The sequence below is a fragment of the Hypanus sabinus genome, chromosome 14, assembly GCF_030144855.1.
Source record: "Hypanus sabinus isolate sHypSab1 chromosome 14, sHypSab1.hap1, whole genome shotgun sequence".
NCBI lineage: Eukaryota > Metazoa > Chordata > Chondrichthyes > Myliobatiformes > Dasyatidae > Hypanus > Hypanus sabinus.
Genome location: NC_082719.1, coordinates 45,980,825 through 46,000,346, shown reverse-complemented (window position 1 = coordinate 46,000,346; position 19,522 = coordinate 45,980,825). Strand labels below are relative to the sequence as shown.

The 19,522-nt window shown below is 40.5% G+C and overlaps 1 protein-coding gene across 9 annotated transcripts in view; it reads right to left on the bottom strand.

The window, feature by feature from the left end:
* The window catches only part of LOC132404711 (LIM and calponin homology domains-containing protein 1-like), a 365,397-nt gene that overhangs the window by 135,322 nt on the left and 210,553 nt on the right, over positions 1-19,522 (bottom strand). For all 9 annotated transcript variants that reach the window (XM_059989090.1, XM_059989092.1, XM_059989096.1 and 6 more), the window contains exon 4: positions 8,749-8,855. In XM_059989090.1, the coding sequence (XP_059845073.1) occupies positions 8,749-8,855 (107 nt within the window). The remainder of the gene's footprint in view (positions 1-8,748; positions 8,856-19,522) is intronic.

Sequence of the window (19,522 nt, the reverse complement as noted above, 5' to 3'; positions counted from 1 at the left end):
CGTTGCTCAAGGCCTGCTATGTTGGGGTGCAGAATGGGCAAATCTGTGAACTGGCAGCAGTCCCAGGTGCTGTCACTTGAGAAATCATAAGAAATAATTCCATAATGTTATCTTAGCTCATTTTAATCAAACACATTCAGAATAGGATTGGGGGGGGGGGTTGATAGACAATAGACAATAGGTGCAGAAGTAGACCATTCGGCCCTTCGAGCCTGCACCGCCATTCTGAGATCATGGCTGATCATCTATTATCAATACCCAGTTCCTGCCTTGTCCCCATATCCCTTGATTCCCCTATCCATAAGATACCTATCTAGATCCTTCTTGAAAGCATCCAGAGAATTGGCCTCCACTGCCTTCTGAGGCAGTGCATTCCACACCCCCCACAACTCTCTGGGAGAAGAAGTTTTTCCGTAACTCTGTCCTAAATGACCTACCCCTTATTCTTAAACCATGCCCTCTGGTACTGGACTCTCCCAGCATCTGGAACATATTTCCTGCCTCTATCTTGTCCAATCCCTTAATAATCTTATACGTTGCAATCAGATCCCCTCTCAATCTCCTTAATTCCAGCATGTACAAGCCCAGTCTCTCTAACCTCTCTGCGTAAGACAGTCCAGACATCCCAGGAATTAACCTTGTGAATCTACGCTGCACTTCCTCTACAGCCAGGATGTCCTTCCCTAACCCTGGAGACCAAAACGGTACACAATACTCCAGGTGTGGTCTCACCAGGGCTCTGTACAAATGCAAGAGGATTTCCTTGCTCTTGTACTCAATTCCCTTTGTAATAAAGGCCAAACTTTCATTTGCCTTCTTCACTGCCTGCTGCACTTGCTCATTCACCTTCAGTGACTGATGAACAAGGACTCCTAGATCTCTTTGTATTTCTCCCTTACCTAACTCTACACCGTTCAGATAATAAACTGCCTTCCTGTTCTTACTCCCAAAGTGGATAAACTCACACTTATTCACATTAAACGTCATCTGCCAAGTATCTGCCCACTTACCCAGCCTATCCAAGTCACCCTGAATTCTCCAAACATCCTCATCACATGTCACACTGCCACCCAGCTTAGTATCATCAGCAAACTTGCTGATGTTATTCTCAATGTCTTCATCTAAATCGTTGATGTAAACCGTAAACAGTTGTGGTCCCAATACCGAGCCCTGTGGCACCCCACTAGTCACCACCTGCCATTCCGAGAAACACCCATTCACCGTTACCCTTTGCTTTCTATCTGCCAACCAGTTTTCTATCCATGTCAATATCTTCCCCCCCAATGTCATGAGCTCTGATTTTACCCACCAATCTCCTATGTGGGACCTTATCAAATGCCTTCTGAAAATTGAGGTACACTACATCCACTGGACCTCCCTTGTCTAACTTCCTGGTTACATCCTTGAAAAACTCCAATAGATGTGGAATACAAGGCTGCCATCTATTATTTGGTCATGTACGAGAGCCAGAGGTTAAACATGTAGTTAAAAGACAACAAGACATGGAGAAAGGTGGCTAAGAGTAAGACTTCACAATGTCGGCTGCACAAATACGAGAGGTGAAATTGGCCAGGATTATGGGTTTTTATTTTCATGATGAACTCTTTGGTCATCAACTGAAATTACAGGCAGCCATTGAGCATTATCCCAAATGAGCAGATAGCAGTAAAAATACAATCTTCAAAGAGTTAGACAAAACTAAATTTTGAGCTCCTCAGTAGTGTAAGTGCCATAAAATCCAAAAAGTGTTCACGAAACTACTTGGTGATGGGCTGTAGCAGAACCTAAGAAAGGGAGAGAAATTAGGCAGGTGTAGAGGTAATCGAGTATACCTGTTTAAGGAGGGAGTGCGATGCTGACGGCACTGGTAAGTTGGGAGAGTGTCTGAGGAAAAGTCGTAATTGTTGATTTGTCAAAAAGGCATTTTAATTGGCAGGGATCTACATTGGAAGGAAGTTAAGATAGCAAATGGGAATCATCTTGGAAGCAGTCACTTTGCAAGAGTTAAATCACATACTGGAGATGAAATACCATGGTGTGAATGGCCATCCTCAACCACTCCTGACAAGCATGAAGTTTGCAAAAGGCTGAGGAAGGTGTATTTCTGAATTGCCACAATCTATAGTAAACCTCAGTCACTGTGCATGGTTGATGATGGAAGCTGGTGGTGGAGAGAGCTTATAGAGCTGCAGAATGGGTGCAAGTGCTGGGATGTGCAGCCTGAGAAGATTATTCACTACGCATATGTTTGGGATGAAAGATGGTGTGATTGAGACTGGGGAGGGCTTGGGGTGGTGATCCAGAGAGAGTGTGACTAAGGAGAGTGCAGAGACAGAGTTACTCACGGGACCATGAAGAGCCACCAGGAGTTGTAGGAGGGGAGTGGGAAGAGCATTAATCCATAAGTATGCAAGTTATAGAACAAACATATCTTGGAATCCATTGACTCTTCAACTCACCAGGAACTTCCCAGCAATTGACAGGCTCATCAATGAACACTGAAACAGGCCCCAGCCTTCAAATAAGACCTGCCTCAGAGCTGAAGGCTCAAACTCATGTCACAATTAACCTCTGTGCTTCTTATGTAGAAGGCCCAGGTCAGACATCAATCGCACGTACACAAACCACAATGCACACTTACGGTTGGGGTTTTGTTAAGATTCACTTACATTACACGTAAAATATTGGACTCTAAGGGAAGGTCTAGGCCGAATGTTTTGGATACCTGATCTAAAATCAATCAAATGTTCTGAAAAATAAAGAATCAAGTGAATAACCTGGTCATTGAAGTTATTCAAAGTAAATTTACTAACGAAGTACTGTACGAAGATGTCACCATATACTACCCAGAGAGGCATTTTCTTGCAGGCATTCACAGAATGACATACAATCAACGTGTAAAAGTGGTCAAACTATGCAAACACAAAATTAAAAAACTAATAATAAGAAGAAAATAATACAGTTGAGTTATTACAGATTGGATAATCAGATATAATAATACAGGATAAACAATCAAGAACAATTTACTAAAAAGATATAGCCATTCCAAACACATATAACTTACAGAAATCAATAAGTGAAAAGCACCAGGTATGTTGAATTAAAAGAGGAAATTGAAAGAGTACGGAACATGAGGTGGGTATACATTGTCCCAGCAGTAATATCTACATCTGGCATCATCCCAAAGTCACAGTGCAATAGCATTACACAATTACGACCACATAATAATATCTATGTAAATCTCCAGGAAGCCACAGTACTAAACACCACTAGAATAGTTCGAAAGTTCCTATCTGTTGAGGAATGAGTGTGCTTGGCTATACCCGTACCTCAAGTTTTACCAGCTTGATCTGAGAAAAAATGTTTAAAAAATAAAAATACTGAGAGCATGAGTTGTACAGTTTTTGAAAGTGAATTCCTAGGTTGTGGATTTGGTTCAGTGCTGAGGTGAGTGATGTTATCCACACTGGTTCTGCAGCCTGATATATGGTAACTTACTGTCAGTATCTTGCACAGAGAACCATAATCATAACATGTGCATTGTGTTAATTACAGTAGACTGAGTATACCTTGGGGCTACATTAAATCATTACCTTCCATCTCTAAACTTGAGCAACTTAAAAATAAGTTTAATTGGAGCAGAACTAGTAATCCAAGGATCAGTAAGACCAGAAAAAAATGAAATATATTGTATATGATTAAAGAATTGCTCTGATCAAAGAACATTAATACATTAAAAATAATTAATTTACAATGTTGCTGTAGGCAGTAGCCAGTACAATTATCATCATATCCCTACTATAATTCCTGTATAATTGAATTTAGTCTTTACAGTGGTAATGTGATAAGTATAAGAAAGACATCCATTTACTTGAAGTATGATTAACATCTGGAACAGACTATGAAGTATTATGGTTGAAGCCAGAACAAGACTCATTTAAATAATGTCAGATGCCGAAGGCAGAAAGTGCTTCAGAGACTGCTCTGGAAGGATGTGATCAAATGAACTGAAGAATCACCTCCAACCAACTTCACGTAGTGCTATGATCCACAAAAGTAAAAAAGGTTGCAATTACCTTGCTAGTATAGCTGAGGCCTATATTCAAATCAAAATAATTTATTTGCATCTGCTGCACTTTACAGTATTTACATGGGTTGTAATGGCTAAGATCGAATTACCTGTTTATATTTTCTTTTGTTATTCATAGAGCTGTCAGTTCATGTACAATAAAATGCAGAATCAAGGAGCACATTGGAAGTAAATGGTGACTGTAATACAACTGTATCTGATAAATATGTCAAAATAATTTTGTGTTCTGTAGCATTTTGTAGCAGGACTTTTCTATTTACTAAACAATATGTTGGAAACATATTTATGGATATGAATAACTTGCATTCTACTTATTAACAATGTTTTGGCATAATTAATTAAATGGCATATTAATATGGCACACAAATACAGTGAGTAACATTAAGTGCAGAAACCTTAAAGCAAGTTCCAGAAGTCTGGCCATTGCTGAGATATAATAATTTTACCAATAATAAAGCAAACAAGAACCTGTAGCATACAGGCTGAGCATTATTGTGACAAAAGGTAGAAGTGCAGTTTACTAGTAGGAAACATGCGAGATGTAACAAATCTTGTAATTGGTAAACATGCACACCAGGGTTTCTCAACTGGGGTTCCGCGGAACTGTAGGGTTCCACGAGAGATTGTGATTTTAAAAACTAAACATTGTTTTTTGAACTACACATGACGTGTAATGCTAGTGCTCATAGTGGTAGACAGTAACTGAGCAGACCCATTAGAGGTCTCTCAGCCCAGTATGGCAGTGCGCAGTAGGACCATGTTTATTTGGCTGAGTCCATTCTCAGCTTTTGATGCGCGATGGGGAGGCTGTTGATATTGCAAGTGAAGCACTGTATTGCATGGAGGGAAAGATGGTAGGCTGATAACTGGTGAGCACTGTATTGTACGGAGGGTAGGACGGAAGGCTGAAGAGGAGTGTGAAGTGTGTTTTCTGCGTGTTGAATAGACTTGCCCATTTTTATATTTGTTTTACAGACATGTCTGAATGTACAATGTGGCAGTTTTTGAATATACTATCTTCTGAGTCATTTGACGGTACTAGAGCAATAATGGACACAAAAATATCCCTCTTTGCAATGGAAGTTACTTATCCATGGATTTTACCTAGACTGGTGATCCAGGTTGTCTTTTTCCTTTGTGCCTAGTCTGTGGCAAACAACTTATAAATACAGCAATGGCTCCAGTGAAATTGAAAAGACACTTAATTACAAATTACAGCCACATGACATGTAACAGTGCTGATTATTTTAAACGACAATTGGAATTTCAAGACAAACAGAGTAAAGCTTTTGTTAATAAAGTCATAGTCAGTAAAATAACCCAGGAAGCACATTATTTGGAGGCAGAACTTATTACCTAGAAAAGGAAATGTCACACAGTTGGTGAGAACCTAATAGAGCCAACATGTAAAATTATAGCAGGTAAAGTGCCAGGACAAGATGCAGTCCAAGAAATTGCAAAGGTTTCAGGAGAAACGGCGCGATTGTTGGTGACTATAGTGGCCAATTCTGGATCTACAGGCTCGGGAGCATAGGGACACAGGAACAGCTGGGATGTGGGCACTTGGGTAGTAGGATCCTTCCTGCACCTCCTCTTCTCTTCAGCAGTCACTCATCTGGTTTCCTCAAAGTTCTTGGCTGCTCCGTGTCCTGCAGCAGTCTCTGCCAAAAGCCAGGTGCTGCCACTCCTTGACCTTGATATTTGCCTGCGAGAGCTTCTGTTTAGTTGGCCTTTGTACCTCTTGTGTGGAGCACCACTATCTTTCTTGCCCAGAGAGAGTTCTCCTTAGAGTACTGCTTTCAGTGACCTGGAGTTGACCATGCAGAGCTGCCATGTGGCTTCAATGCTTGGGAGTTGAGCCTTCTCCCGGACCTCATTATTGGAGACGCTATCCAGCCAGTTGATACTCATGACGGAGTGGAGTCAGTGCTGATGGAAGCACTTGAGCAACTGGATGTGCTTGTGGTACAAGACCCAGGGTTCAGAGCCATGGGTTGTGACGACGACAGCCTTGTACACCTGGATTTTTCTGGACAGACGCAGCTGGTAGTTCTTCCACACACATTTCTGGAGGTACCTGAAGGCATTACAAGCTCTGTCAAGTCAATTGTCAATGTCCCTTACTATGGTAGTGTTGTTCGAGATGACGCTGTCCGGGTAGGTGAACTGCTCAACCGTGGTGAGAGGGTGGTCATCAATGGTGATTTGATGTGGGTTGTAAATGGCATGAGGGGGCTTCAGAGTGATTGTTAACCAGGAATCACTTGAAGCCTTGGCGAACTGTGACTGCAGCCTGTAATGCGTCCTCTGTGTGCGTGAGAATGGGTTTTTGCATGGTTTCTGTTGGGGAGAGAAAGTGGCCACTCTCAACCAGTATGAGTCAACATATTGATATGTCAGAAGATGCTGAAGAAGTTTTGTGTGATAAACTGAAAAACAACAGCTTCTCCCTCCAAGTTGATAAGCAAACAGATTTCACCAATAAATGTCATGTTGTAGCATTTGTAAGATTTGTAAATGATGGTGAAATTCACAAATTTTTTTTTCTGTTGCAAAGAGCAAGATATATTTCATGTTTTGTCTTCATATCTGGAAACAAAAGGTCCGTCTTGGAGGAACTATGTTGGCATCTGCACTGATGGTACCCTATCAAAGGCTGACTCCATGAGAAGTTTTGTTTCTCCTGTAAAATGAAGAAAATCCTGACGTCACAACTCACTGCCTTCTTCACAGATATGTGTTGGTGTCAAAAACACTTGGAGAAGAAATCAAAAATATCTGGATGATGCTACAAATGGTTAACTTTATTAAACAAAGACCAGTTTACTCGTGAATCTTTAAAAAACTGTGTGAAAACTTGGACAAGGAGCACACCGATCTCCTGCTACATACAGAAATCCGGTGGTTTAGCAGAGGAGTTCTCAACAGGGTGTTTGAGCTGAAAGGTGAATTGTAGGAGTAATTTCAAGAAAATAGTAGGCCAGACTTTGCACAGTGTTTTAAACAGGAATGACTGCAGAAACCAGCCTACTTAGCAGACATTTTTCATCATATGACCCAGTTGAACAAGTCTCCGCAAGGGCCGGAGAAAATGCTTTGACTTCAAGTGACAACATTCTTGGATTTAAAAGGAAACTGAATCTTTGGAAAAATCATGTTGTAAAGGAAAACTTGAAATGATTCCACAGCTGTTTGGTCTTGAGAGTGAGGAAGGGTATCAGACAGTTTCTCAAGTCTTATTGAAAACCACGTGGAAGAATAGCAAAACAAAACTGAGCAGTATTTTACCTCCCTTTCAACACAAGTATATGACTGGGTGAGGGACCTTTTCTCAGAATCTTCTGCTCAGCCTAAGAAATTGATTTTGAAAGAACTTTGTGAAATGCAGTCTGATCATGCACTTAAGATGAGATTTACTGAAATGCCCCTGGACAAGTTCCGGATTTCTGTGAAAAAAGAGTATCCTGCCATTCATAGGAAAGCAATGGATATTTTGCTGCGGCTTTCAACTGCTTACATGTCTGAGCAAGGTTTATCTTGTTTAATAAGCATCAAGAGCAAAGATAGATATTGTCTCATTTCAGTTGAAGGTGAAATCCACGTGTACTCATCTCAAGTTCGACCCCGAATCAAGTATTTGTGCAGCAAACAATAAACAAGATTTCACATGCTAGCCCTATATTTGAGCCTGATCATGTCACTTAGTGAGAAAATGTGTTTTCAAAGTCTTGTATAAAATTGTATCTTAGGCTATATTTTCATTCCTGTTGCTTTGGGTTCCAGTTTTTAGTAACTTTGCTATTCAAAATTATCAATAAATTTTAATGTTGGAAATAGCGTTAATTAAATCAATTTAGAACTTTTATTTAAATTAAGTCTACTGAGCATACCTTTAGAAAAATTAAATCCCATTTTGGCTTAAGCCAATTATTTAACAAAAATTTATTAAGTTTGCCTTACGAATTTTTAAAATTTACGAAAGGGAAAGATAGAGATTAACTTCAAGAAAGGTAAGCTAAGTTTAATTAACTTTTTTTTCAAGGAAGGCTGGCTAAAAATCCATTCTCCACTCAAAAGAACATTGACAATTATTTTTGGGTTATTATATCTACAACTTACTGATCACACAAATGTACCGTGAGCAGTGGATATAATAATTTTTACACCGGGGTTCTTATTTCAAGATTTAAGATAAGCTTACACAAAGTGCATACATTCTCCTAATTACTATTTAAATGATAGAAGCAGTAGTAGGCCTCTGTTAGTCTCGATTTGCACCTTGGAAAGTTTCCAGGATGCAAGCCTGGGCAAGGTTTTTTTAATGGAAGACTGGCAGTTGCCCAAGCTGAGTCTCCTCTCTCCATGCCACCCTTCAAGGGAAGGGCATAAGGACCCACACAGCTTGGCATCAGTGTTGTCGCAGAACAAGGACAAAGCCAAGGCTCGAACTAGCAACCTTCAGATCACTAAATGAGTACCTTAACCACTTGGCCATGTGCCAACACATGACAGAAGCAAGCATTATGCAATTATTATTTCAAGAACTAAGAACTAATTCAAATTAGCTTTTATATTCAGTGTTCTTTCTTTTTTTAATGTGTAAAGCACGACGCACCTTTTAAAAACATTCATTATAACCAATTCTGGTCCTTACTTACTTGACAGTAGCTCTGTTGGTCATATCTTGGAGATCACCTGGGTCAAAAAGCTGTGATCCCTTAAGTCCAAGCTCTTCGCATGCTCTCAAAAACAAAGTAATATTGTCCTGTTGGAGAAATAAGATTAATACAGGATGATTGCATGTGTGCAGCAGTACATTTAGTGCAAGTGATTAACTTTAAAGCCATACTGTTTCATCCCTGGTTTATAGCCTATAGAGCTCAAACTGAAAAAGAAGTAATCATGTCATTTTTTTGCATACATTTGCAATCCAGTCTAGTTTTAAAGTACAAGCAATGGGCACTTCACTGGGTGCAGAAGTGGAAATGGGTGAGTTCTTCTGCGGTCACCCATTCATTCAAGGTTTGATGTGTTGTGTGTTCAATGATCTTCTGCACATCACTTTGTCAGCTTGAACCAGTCTGGCCTTTCTCCTCTGACCTCTCTCATTTACAAGGTGTTTTCACCCAGAGAACTGCCACTCACTGGATTTGGTTTGTTTCTCACACCATTCTTTGTAAACTCTAGAGACTGTTGTGCCTGATATTCCCTGAAGATCAACAGTTTCTGTGGTACTCAAATCACCCCATATGCCACCAATGTTCCATGGTCAAAGTCACTTGGATTATATTACTTTTCCATTTGGAAGCTGGGTCTGAATAACAGCTGATCTACTTGACCACGTCTGCATGCTTTTATGCATTGAGATGCTGCCACATGATTGGCTGATTAGACATGTGCATTAACAAGCAGGTGTACAGGTGTGCCTAATAAAGTGGCCACTGAGTGTACTTAAACAAAGTAGATTAATTAACATGATATGTAATAAGCAACACAAAGACTGTATGCATATGGAAAGGACAAAATCAGGTTATTGACATCAATTAAATAAACACTGATTCACTTTACCTGCACATTCCTATAACATAGAATGGTATAGCACAATACAGGTCCTTCAGCACACAAAATTTTGCTGACCCTTTAACCCACTGTAAGATCAATCCAACCTTTCACTCCTGCAAAGCCTTCCATTTCTTTTTCATCTATGTGCCTATGTATGAGTCACAGAAATATCCTTAATGCATCTGCCTGTACCGCCAGCCTGGTAGCACGTTCCATGCATCTACCACTCTGTGTGAAAAGAAAACTACCTCTGACATCCCCACCCCCTATACTTTCCTCCAGTCACCTTAAAATTAGGCCCCATTGTATTGGCCGTTTCTGCCCAAAATGAGGCAACCAGAACTGAACATAATACTCCAAGTCAGTCTAATCACAGTTCTATAGAGCTATAACATTATGTTGCAGTTCTTGAACTCAATCCCAGAATAATGAAGGCCAACACACCACTTGCCTTCTTAACAACCCTATCAACGCATGACAACCTTGAGGGTGTACGAATGTGGATCTCAATATTGCTTTGTTCCTCCACACTGCTAAGAATCCTACCATTAACCTCGTACTTTGCCTTCACTTTCAACTTTCCAAATTGAACTTCATCAGCTACTTCTCAATGTGCCGATGTAACTCACAGCAAACTTCTACACTGTCCACAGCACCACCAACCTTCGTGTCAGTGGCAAATTTACTAACCCAGCCTTCCACTTCCTCATCCAAGTCATGTATAAAACTCACAAAGAGCAGGGGTCCCAGAACAGATCTTTCTGGAGTAACCTGGAGGTCACTAACCTCCAGGCATAATATAATCCATCTACTACCACCCTCTGCCCTTCGTGGGCAAGCTAATTCTGAATCCAAATTGCCATGTCTCCCTGGATCCCATGCACCTGTATTTCTGAATGAGCCTACTATGGGGCACCTTGTCAAAAGCCATACTAAAATTCATATACATTACATCCACTGATCTATCTTCATCATTTTGCTTTGTCATTTCCTCAAAAAAATTAATCAGGTTCATGAGGCATGTCCTGTTTCTCACAAAGTCAAGGTAAATAACTAATCAGACTCTGCTTCTCCAAATAATCGTAAATCCTGACTCTAAGAATCCTTTCCAATAGTTTGCCCACCAGTGGCAAAAGAGACACTGGTCTATAATTCCCAGGGTTAACCCTATTACAAATATTATCAGCAAAAGCTCCACAATCTCTTTCCTCACTTCCCGTAGTAACCTGAAATTTAACCCACCCAGCACCGGAGACCTAGCTATCCTAATGTTTTTCTAAAGCTTCAGCTGTGGTGAACTACATATTCCTGTCTGGACACACCCCTCTGCTGACTGGCTCCTCCCACAGACCCATGTATAAAGGCGATTGGAGGCACTGCTCCTCCCTCAGTCTCCAGGATGTTGTGTGATGGGCTCTTGCTGCTAATCGTGGTCTTTTGCAGCTAATAAAAACCTATTGTTTGCCTCCCGTCTCCGAGAGTTATTGATGGTGCATCATCAGCACATCTTCTTTCCTAACATTGACATGTTAAAGCATATCAGTCGATTTTATGCTGTTCTCACATTTATGAAGTTCGCTCTCATGGGTAAATACTGAACCAAAGTTCGTATACATTACAGACCTCCCCTCACTTTTCTGACTCCAGGCATGTTTCCACTATTAGCCCTGATAGTCAGAATCACAGAGTAATAGCGAAGTACAGCATAGAAGCAGGCTCTTCAGCCCACCTAGTCCATGATGAAACCATTTAAACTGCCTATTCCCATTGACCTGCACCAAGGCCATTGCCCTCCATACCCTTACTATCCATGTACCTATCCAACCTTCACTTAAATGCTGAAATTGAGCTCGTATGCACCACATGCCGGCAGCACATTCCACTCTCACGATCCTCTGAGTGAAGAAATTTCCCCTCACATTACCCTTAAATTTTTCACCATTCACCCTTAACCTATGACCTCTAACTGTCATCCCGTCCAGCCTCAGTGGCAAAAGCCTGCTTGCATTTACCTTTTCTATACCCCTTGTAATTGTGTATACCTTTATCAAAATTCCTTTCAACCTTCTACATTCCAAGGACTTGCAGCTGGGTGCACTTTCCACAGATGTAGCAATCAGGGAGATGGGATGCCTCCCAGATCACCCACATCTGGGCATCACGGTAAGCATGATGGTACTACAGCCTGGGACATTCCAGAGATTGGAGTTCAATTGTGGCGCTTTTCTGTAAGGAATCTCTGTTTGTCCTCCCTGTTGAATGCGTGGGTTCTCCCCTGGTGCTCTGGTTTCCTCCCACAGTCCAAAGATGTACTGGGTAGGTTAATTAACCATTATACAGTATCCTGTGATTAGGTCTGATTTATCTGTGCTGCACACTACATTTTGAATTATACGTTATTATTTGTGGTAATATTTTGTTTTATGTGCGGTGTATGATATATGTTTTGTGGGTGCACTGTGGTCCAGAGGAATGTTGTTTCATTTGGTTGTGTACATATACAGTCAGATGACAATAAACTTGAACTTGACTTGACTTAGATCACGATTGTTCAATTAACATTATTAATGTACATCCAGCATCGAACAAATCCAAAATCATTTCCTTAATCTCCGGTTATTAGAACATGACCTAAATAGTGTTTAACATGTACAATTGCCTACCAATTGCTGGGCTTTTAAGTGCACTGAAAAGTATTGAGTGCTCCAAAATAAACCCCACACCCAATACTTTAAAAACTGGCACAGCCATATCCCCTGAGCTCTGTCAGCTGTTAAAACTTAATGTCTCTGACTTTCATTAACAGCCAAACAAACTTCAAATCAATTAAGAATTCAAAGGTAAGAGTGTAAAATAAAAATTAGATCACATTCAATTTTCATCACTGTAAAACATCAAAGCAAATTCAAAATATATTTATCTCTCTCTTTCATATCCACTTCCCTCCATTAAAATGAATGGGTGTGCTGTTCTTACATCATCTCTGCTGTAGAGTTGAGGCAAGACATGATTCTACATATGTAAAGCCCAATAGTGGAGTACACCCGGGAATTCACTGGCTTACTTGGACCAACCAATTCACTACTTCTGCAACTATGCAGCCATCTTAAACATTCTGACGTAGCAAAGGAAATTTGAAAGACTGCAATACTTATTTGCAAATGCTTATTTGCTGAAATCCAAGACACAGTGCACCGAAAGTGGGTTTTTTTTTCAATCTCATGGAACCAAACTGTTATCTATTTTAATGCAAGTAAAATACAAGATCATGCTATGATTACAATTTAAGAGAATAAGGGAGCATGATTTGCATGAGTGCTACAGCAACCAAAGTTTAATCTGGAACCTAAAATGCCACTCTTCAGGAAACAATAGCTTCTGTTCACTCTCACTCATAATTGTTGTTGTCATTGAGATAATTGGGGTCAAAATTCATCTTCAATTGTTTTGTCAGCAGTAACTGCACATTGAATACTTCATGGTGTGCTGAAGTCATGGGCTCCAGATAATTGTTGAGGTATCAATGTTTACTGTGCATTACAGTAACAGAACTGGCAACGGTGCTTGAAGTGAAGGAGGGTTACAATGTGGTTGATCAGTAAGCCCACTGGAAAGAGGGAATTTATTCTTAAGACTTGGATTCCCCTTTGCCAAATGCCAGGTACTCCTATCTTTCTAGGTTATTCAGATCAAGATGTTACCTTGGGACAGTTAAGAAAACTTGATGAGTTGCTGCCATCTATTGGGTACAGGGAACAGTCATGGCAGGCTTTGAATCAGTGATGGACTACAATGAACGGTCAGGGTGCTTAACGAAACAGTTGTGTCAAATGAGGTTGATCCTCACTGTATTTGAAGCTCAGAGGATTCTCTGCCCCCTCTGAACCTAGTCCTGGAGGAAAATAGAAAATGCCTCATTCTCCTTCGAAGTGTACAAGACTTCTCTTGCAATCCTGCCTCCTTCAGCATTACACTATAAATTATATCTTTACTAAGAAAGGAACAGATGGAAAAAGTAAAAGAAATCATACAGTAGCTACTTTATTCAGTTAGAACAATCTAATTGCCCATATATGCAAAGCAACAGGATCATGATTTGGTTTAAAAGTAGAGCACATGTTAAGTTCAAGTTCAAGTTTAATTATAATTTAACCATACATGAATTTAGCCAAATTACACAGCATTCCTCCAGGCCAAGATGCAAAACACATTACCAACAGCAACACATTGCACAAACAGCACATATGGTTAGAATTTCACATAAACATACAGTTACAAAGAAAATAGATATAGCCCAAGTCCTTGAGTGGCATGGCTGTAGATTTACAGCATGTTGTCCTGGTCCAGCTTGTTCGTCCACCGAGCAAAACCTCTGGAGAGCAGTCCCAACAGGAGGGACACACCCCCAAACAAGGACAAATTCCAATGTCTCCCCCCCCTCCCCCAGAGACTCTCCCACACTGTTTTGGTGTCTCCTGTCCTGGGCACCTGTGGCAGGCGAACCCATGGCCTAGGCCAAGACCTTGCCACAACTAAAGCAACACAGCTCCTCCACTATCAGTCTTGTCAATGAATCAGAGAACTAGACTTACAGTATTTTATGTTGACCATGTCCAATAAGATCTTGCAATCTGAATAAAAATGTCCAAAACAATCACTTGTACCTATTGTTGCACTGTGCACCTTTTAAAACACAATAATATGCAACAAGTTCCGGTGACAACACATCAATGTTACACAATAAATCCAGCTCCATTGCGATCGAGCAACTCGCTGATGGGATTGTCCTGCAGCACTTGATGCTCTTAGTATCCATCAAGGACTCGCAACATAAAGGAAGACACACAGAAAGAACATATACACCTTTGTTTGAACCCAGAGTAGCCACTGCAGCTGAGTGTGCCACCATCTTACCTGGAAGCCTCACTGTGTTATCACGGCCACTTGAAAGTTTGTTTCCACATGAACAAAGAAAAAGGAAATTTGGCTAACCAACAAGCATTGATGTTTAGTTTTAATGGAGTATCATCATGAAATGATCAATGTCACCGATAGAACAAAGTCTGGAAAATAACCAACAGTCCCTGACGTATAAAGAAGATCACTAAAACAATGCAGGAACAAACATATCAGTGCTCCCTGGTCCCTCAATTCATCATGTCAGCTGAGAACACCTTAAAGATATCCCAAATAGCTTTGGTTAAAATAAGCCCATATTCCAGATGTTACATTGCAGATGATGTATCAATGCTCCCTCTATCCCCCATCAATGGAGTCAATCTACTGCTGTAAACCTACCTAACACAAGGAGAATTCACACTTACAAGTTTAGCAGAATAAATGTAGGACCATAAAACACAGGAGCAGAATTAGGCCATTCAGCCCATTGAGTCTGCTCCACCATTCCATCACAACTGATTTATTATTCTCCCTTAACCCCATTCTCTTGCCCATGCCTTGTAATCTTTGATGCCCTTACTAATCAAGAACCTTTCAATCTCTACTTTTAAGTTTGCCCAATGAAGGCCATCACATCCATCTTTGGCAATGAGAACCACGGATTAAGCACCCTCATGCTGAATAAATTTCTCCTCACCTCTGTTCTAAAGGGACATCCTTTTATTCTGAGGCTGTGCTCTCTGGTCTTAGACACTCCCGCTCCTGGAAACATCATTTCATATCCATTCTATCCAGGCCTTTCAATATTCGGTAGCTTTCAACGAGATCAAACATTGATCACACCCTATCATCCTTGAGATCATTCTTGCAAACGTCCTCTGAATCCTGTCCAATGCTAGCACATCCTTCTTAGAGATGTGGCCCAAAACAGCACACAACACTCCAAATGTGGTCGAACTACAGATAATGAAGCCTCAGCATTACATCCTTGCTTTCATATTCTAGTCCTCAACCTGCAAGCCAACCTTTAGGAAATCCTAAACTAGAACTCACAAGTCTCTTCGCACGTCCAATTTTTGAAAACTCTGCCCATTTAGAAAATAGACCATGCCTTCACTCCTTCCACCAAAACCATGACCATACACTTCCCCATGCTGTACTCCATCTGTCACTTCTGTGCTCACTCTCCTAACCTGTCCAAGTCTTTCTCTCTTTCCCTCTCACAATAACTCCTTGCCTGTTCTCCATCTTCTTCTGATGCTCCCCTCCCCTTTTCTTTCTTCCAAGGCCTTCCGTCCTGTGATACACCCCTATCTCCAGCCTTGTATCCCTTTTGCCAATCAACCTCCCAGCTCTTAGCTTCATCCCTCCCCCTCCTGTCTGCTCCTATCATTTCGGGTCTCCCCTTCCCACTTTCAAATCTCTTACTATCTCTTTTTTCCGTCAGTCCTGACGAAGGGTCTTGACCCGAAACGTCGACTGTACTTCATCCTATAGATGCTGCCTGGCCTGCTGCGTTCCACCAGCATTTTGTGTGTGTTGCTTTCTGGAGAATCACTGTTTCCTCAATACTATCTGCCCTTCTACTTATCTTTGTATCATTTGCAAATGACATCAATCCCATTGTCACGGAATATATTACAATATAGTTTAATCGAGTAAAAGAACTAGTTTCTCACAAGTTAACATGACATAGTAATTTTAACATATCTCAGTCACTCAATACTATCAGATGATCTTCAGGAAGCACATTCCACTCTAGATTTACTCACTAGCAATTTCTAACAATAGATTTGCAATCTGATTTCAGAGCAACACTTCTATTATGACAACCCATGTGAAGAAAGTTGTCCCTTAGCAACCATTAGTGGTGCACATATCAGTGCTGGTAACATCACAAAAATATTAACACCATGGAAAATGGGAAATGTAAGAAAATAACCAGATCTGAATGTGCCACTCACAATGCACTTCAATAAGCCCCTGATGTCTCTTCAGTAGTGAGATGTAATTTCTCAGTGATGTGACTGAACTTTGGTGGTCCAGAAGCAGCCAGCAAAATTATCCCAGATTAATCAAATGATCCAATTGGATTATAATTTTGCTAAATTGCTTGAATAAAGCCTTATAAAAGTGTTTAATCTACTAATGACATCCCAGAGATGCCAAGACTGAAAAACTAGGCTGTGCCAAGTTCTTCCATAGTTCACGTCAGCAGCACAAACAAACTGCAGAACAACCAATCTTTTTCAGAAGTTATGAAAAGTGAATTACAGAAATGTTAATCACCAGCAAAAAATATCTCTTGAATAACTTTGTGGCTTACCTTAAAACCACTTGAGGACATGCCTTGAAAGCTAAAAAACATACTGCCATTTTCAATACAGAAGTTTTGCTTACATTTTTATAAGGTCAGAATTGAGCCATTTGAGTTATGGAACGCGTGTAACTACAGTGGATTTCAGTTAATTGGGTCACATTGGGACTAGTACATTATGTCCTAATTAAGTGGCTGTCCCAATTAGCTGGTTTTATGGAAATTGAAAGGTAAAAAGGCATAAAAAAGATGAATTACTTTGTTTAACTGAGTAACAAATTGTGTATTGAAATGAAATACAGAACAAATTAGAACCGTACTACAGAACTGTGTATTAGTTTGTAGTAGTTATCGACAGAGGATTTCACCCAGTGTACTCTGCCATGTTCTTTGGTTTGACTGTAAATGAACAAAATCAGCGCAGGCACCTAGAGCAGATAATGGACTGCTTTCATAGAGTGCTTTTGACAACTGCATCCTCCAAATCTTCATTTTCATTTTAACATTCAAGATGACGGTCAATAGCTTCAAGTTCTTTATAATTCCTAACTTTTTGAAGTAGTGATATAATTTCATTTTAACTCCCAGCCATTTTTGGCATCTCCCAGCATCAATGATCGAAACCACAATGAGCAAAAACAGTTCTGAATTTTCTTTCTGCTTATTTTGTGCCATATATCAGTGTTATGTTTTCATGCATATTTTGGCCAGCTGGTAGCACAATGGCATCAGCACCGGACTGCAGAGCGAAGGCTCCCGAGTCTGAATCCAGTCGGGCCACCCCCATCCCTGCTGGGTTGAGCGTTGAGCTAGCCACTCGGCCTCATAAAAAAAATAAGGGTGAGTCAGGAACATTCATATCGAGACCCGGTTAATCCGAAAGGAGACCAATCCTGACACCATGCACCAGACAAGAATGGCTGACCGTCTGGTGCAACACGCTAAAATGTATATTTTTACCCATACAGGTTGTGTTACATACTGAACATAATGTGAGAGGACATTCTGGGCACATTTTATCCTCACCTCTCCAACTCTCATGCGTGTTATTCCCAGTACCTCAAATATAACAACCAGCAATGAGGTGACAAGTCCACACACAATATTTATTCCTTTGTTCCTTTCAGCAAAAAAAGTATGTGTTCTCAAAAAAAATAAGATGCAGGTGGAAGAAGATGGTGCAGTAACACAGGTGGTATCAAAGGCAGATTACAAGGAGAAATTGCAGCATCTCACCCCAGAAGGGGCAAAGTTGATTTTAAAGACTTACACTGGTGAGGTTGTACTGGTGAGCAGAACAGGATATGCTAAAGTGGAGATTAATGAACAAGGAAAGAAACTTCCATTGTATGTTGTTAAAGATGGTTACCTAGCACATCTGGGCAGCTTGTGGTTGGTGCAGCTCAAACTAAACCAGCATGAAGTGCACTTGATTAGTGGGAGCACCGGTCAATGAGAGGTATTGAAGAAACATGCAGAAGTTTTCAACAGAGAACTGGACGGCATGAAAGTAATCACTGACATAACAGCCAAATTCCTAAAGGCAAAACCTGTTCCATACACCCTCAAACTAAAGGTAGAAGCTGAATTGGAAAGACTGGTCCAGAGTAAGGTATTAGAACCAGTGTGTATAAGTAATTGGGCAACTTAAATGGGTCCAGTCCTAAAAAGGGATAGATCTTTAAGGCTTTGTGGAGAGTTCAAGGCAACCATCAACCTGATTCTTACCGCTGAAAATTGATGAGATCTTTGCAGGACTAGCCAGAGGACAGACATTTAGTATTGTGTCAAGCATACTTGCAGATGCATGTGGATTCAGAGTCACAGAAACCGTTGACCACAGTGACTCACAAGGTATCGAAGGCCTCCATGTGGCATCACCTTGAATCCTGTACTTTATCAGTGAGCAATTGACCAGATCCTGAGTGGGTTGATAGGGGTGCAAAGCTACTTGGCTGAATGTGAACAAAGTTCAAAATAAATGTATTATCAATGTACATATATGTCACCATACACAACCCTGAGATTCATTTTCTTGAGGGCATACTCAATAAATCCATAATAGAATCAATGAAAGGCAGCCCCAACTGAGTGTTCAACCAGTGTGCAAAAACAACGAACTGTGCAAATACAAAAAGAAAGAAATAATAATAATAAATAAATAAACAATAAATAAATATGAAAAACATTAGATGAAGCATCCTTGAAAGTGAATCCATCAGATGTGGGAACATTTCAGTGATGGGGCAAGTGAGGTTAAACACCTACAAAACTTTAATGCTACAGTACAAAGACTCAAGGAAAATGGACTAAAGGTCCAGAAGAACAAGTATGAGTTCTTTCGTCCTTCAAGTAAATACTTGCACCATGTGATCAACAACTCAGGGCTTCGCAACGCACTATCAAAGATGAACGTAATCGTGGAGACCCCATCACCACAGAACATAAGACAATTAAGATCTTTCTTATGACTACTAATGTACTACACAAAGTTTGTTTCTAACCTAGCTAGCATGCTGAAACCGCTTCATGAGCTTTTAAATAAATCAACACACTGAAAGTGGACAGATCGCTGTGATGAGGCCAAAGCAGCTTTGTCACAGTCAGAAGCCCTCACATACCTCAACCTATCATTGCCCATACAGTTGGCCTGT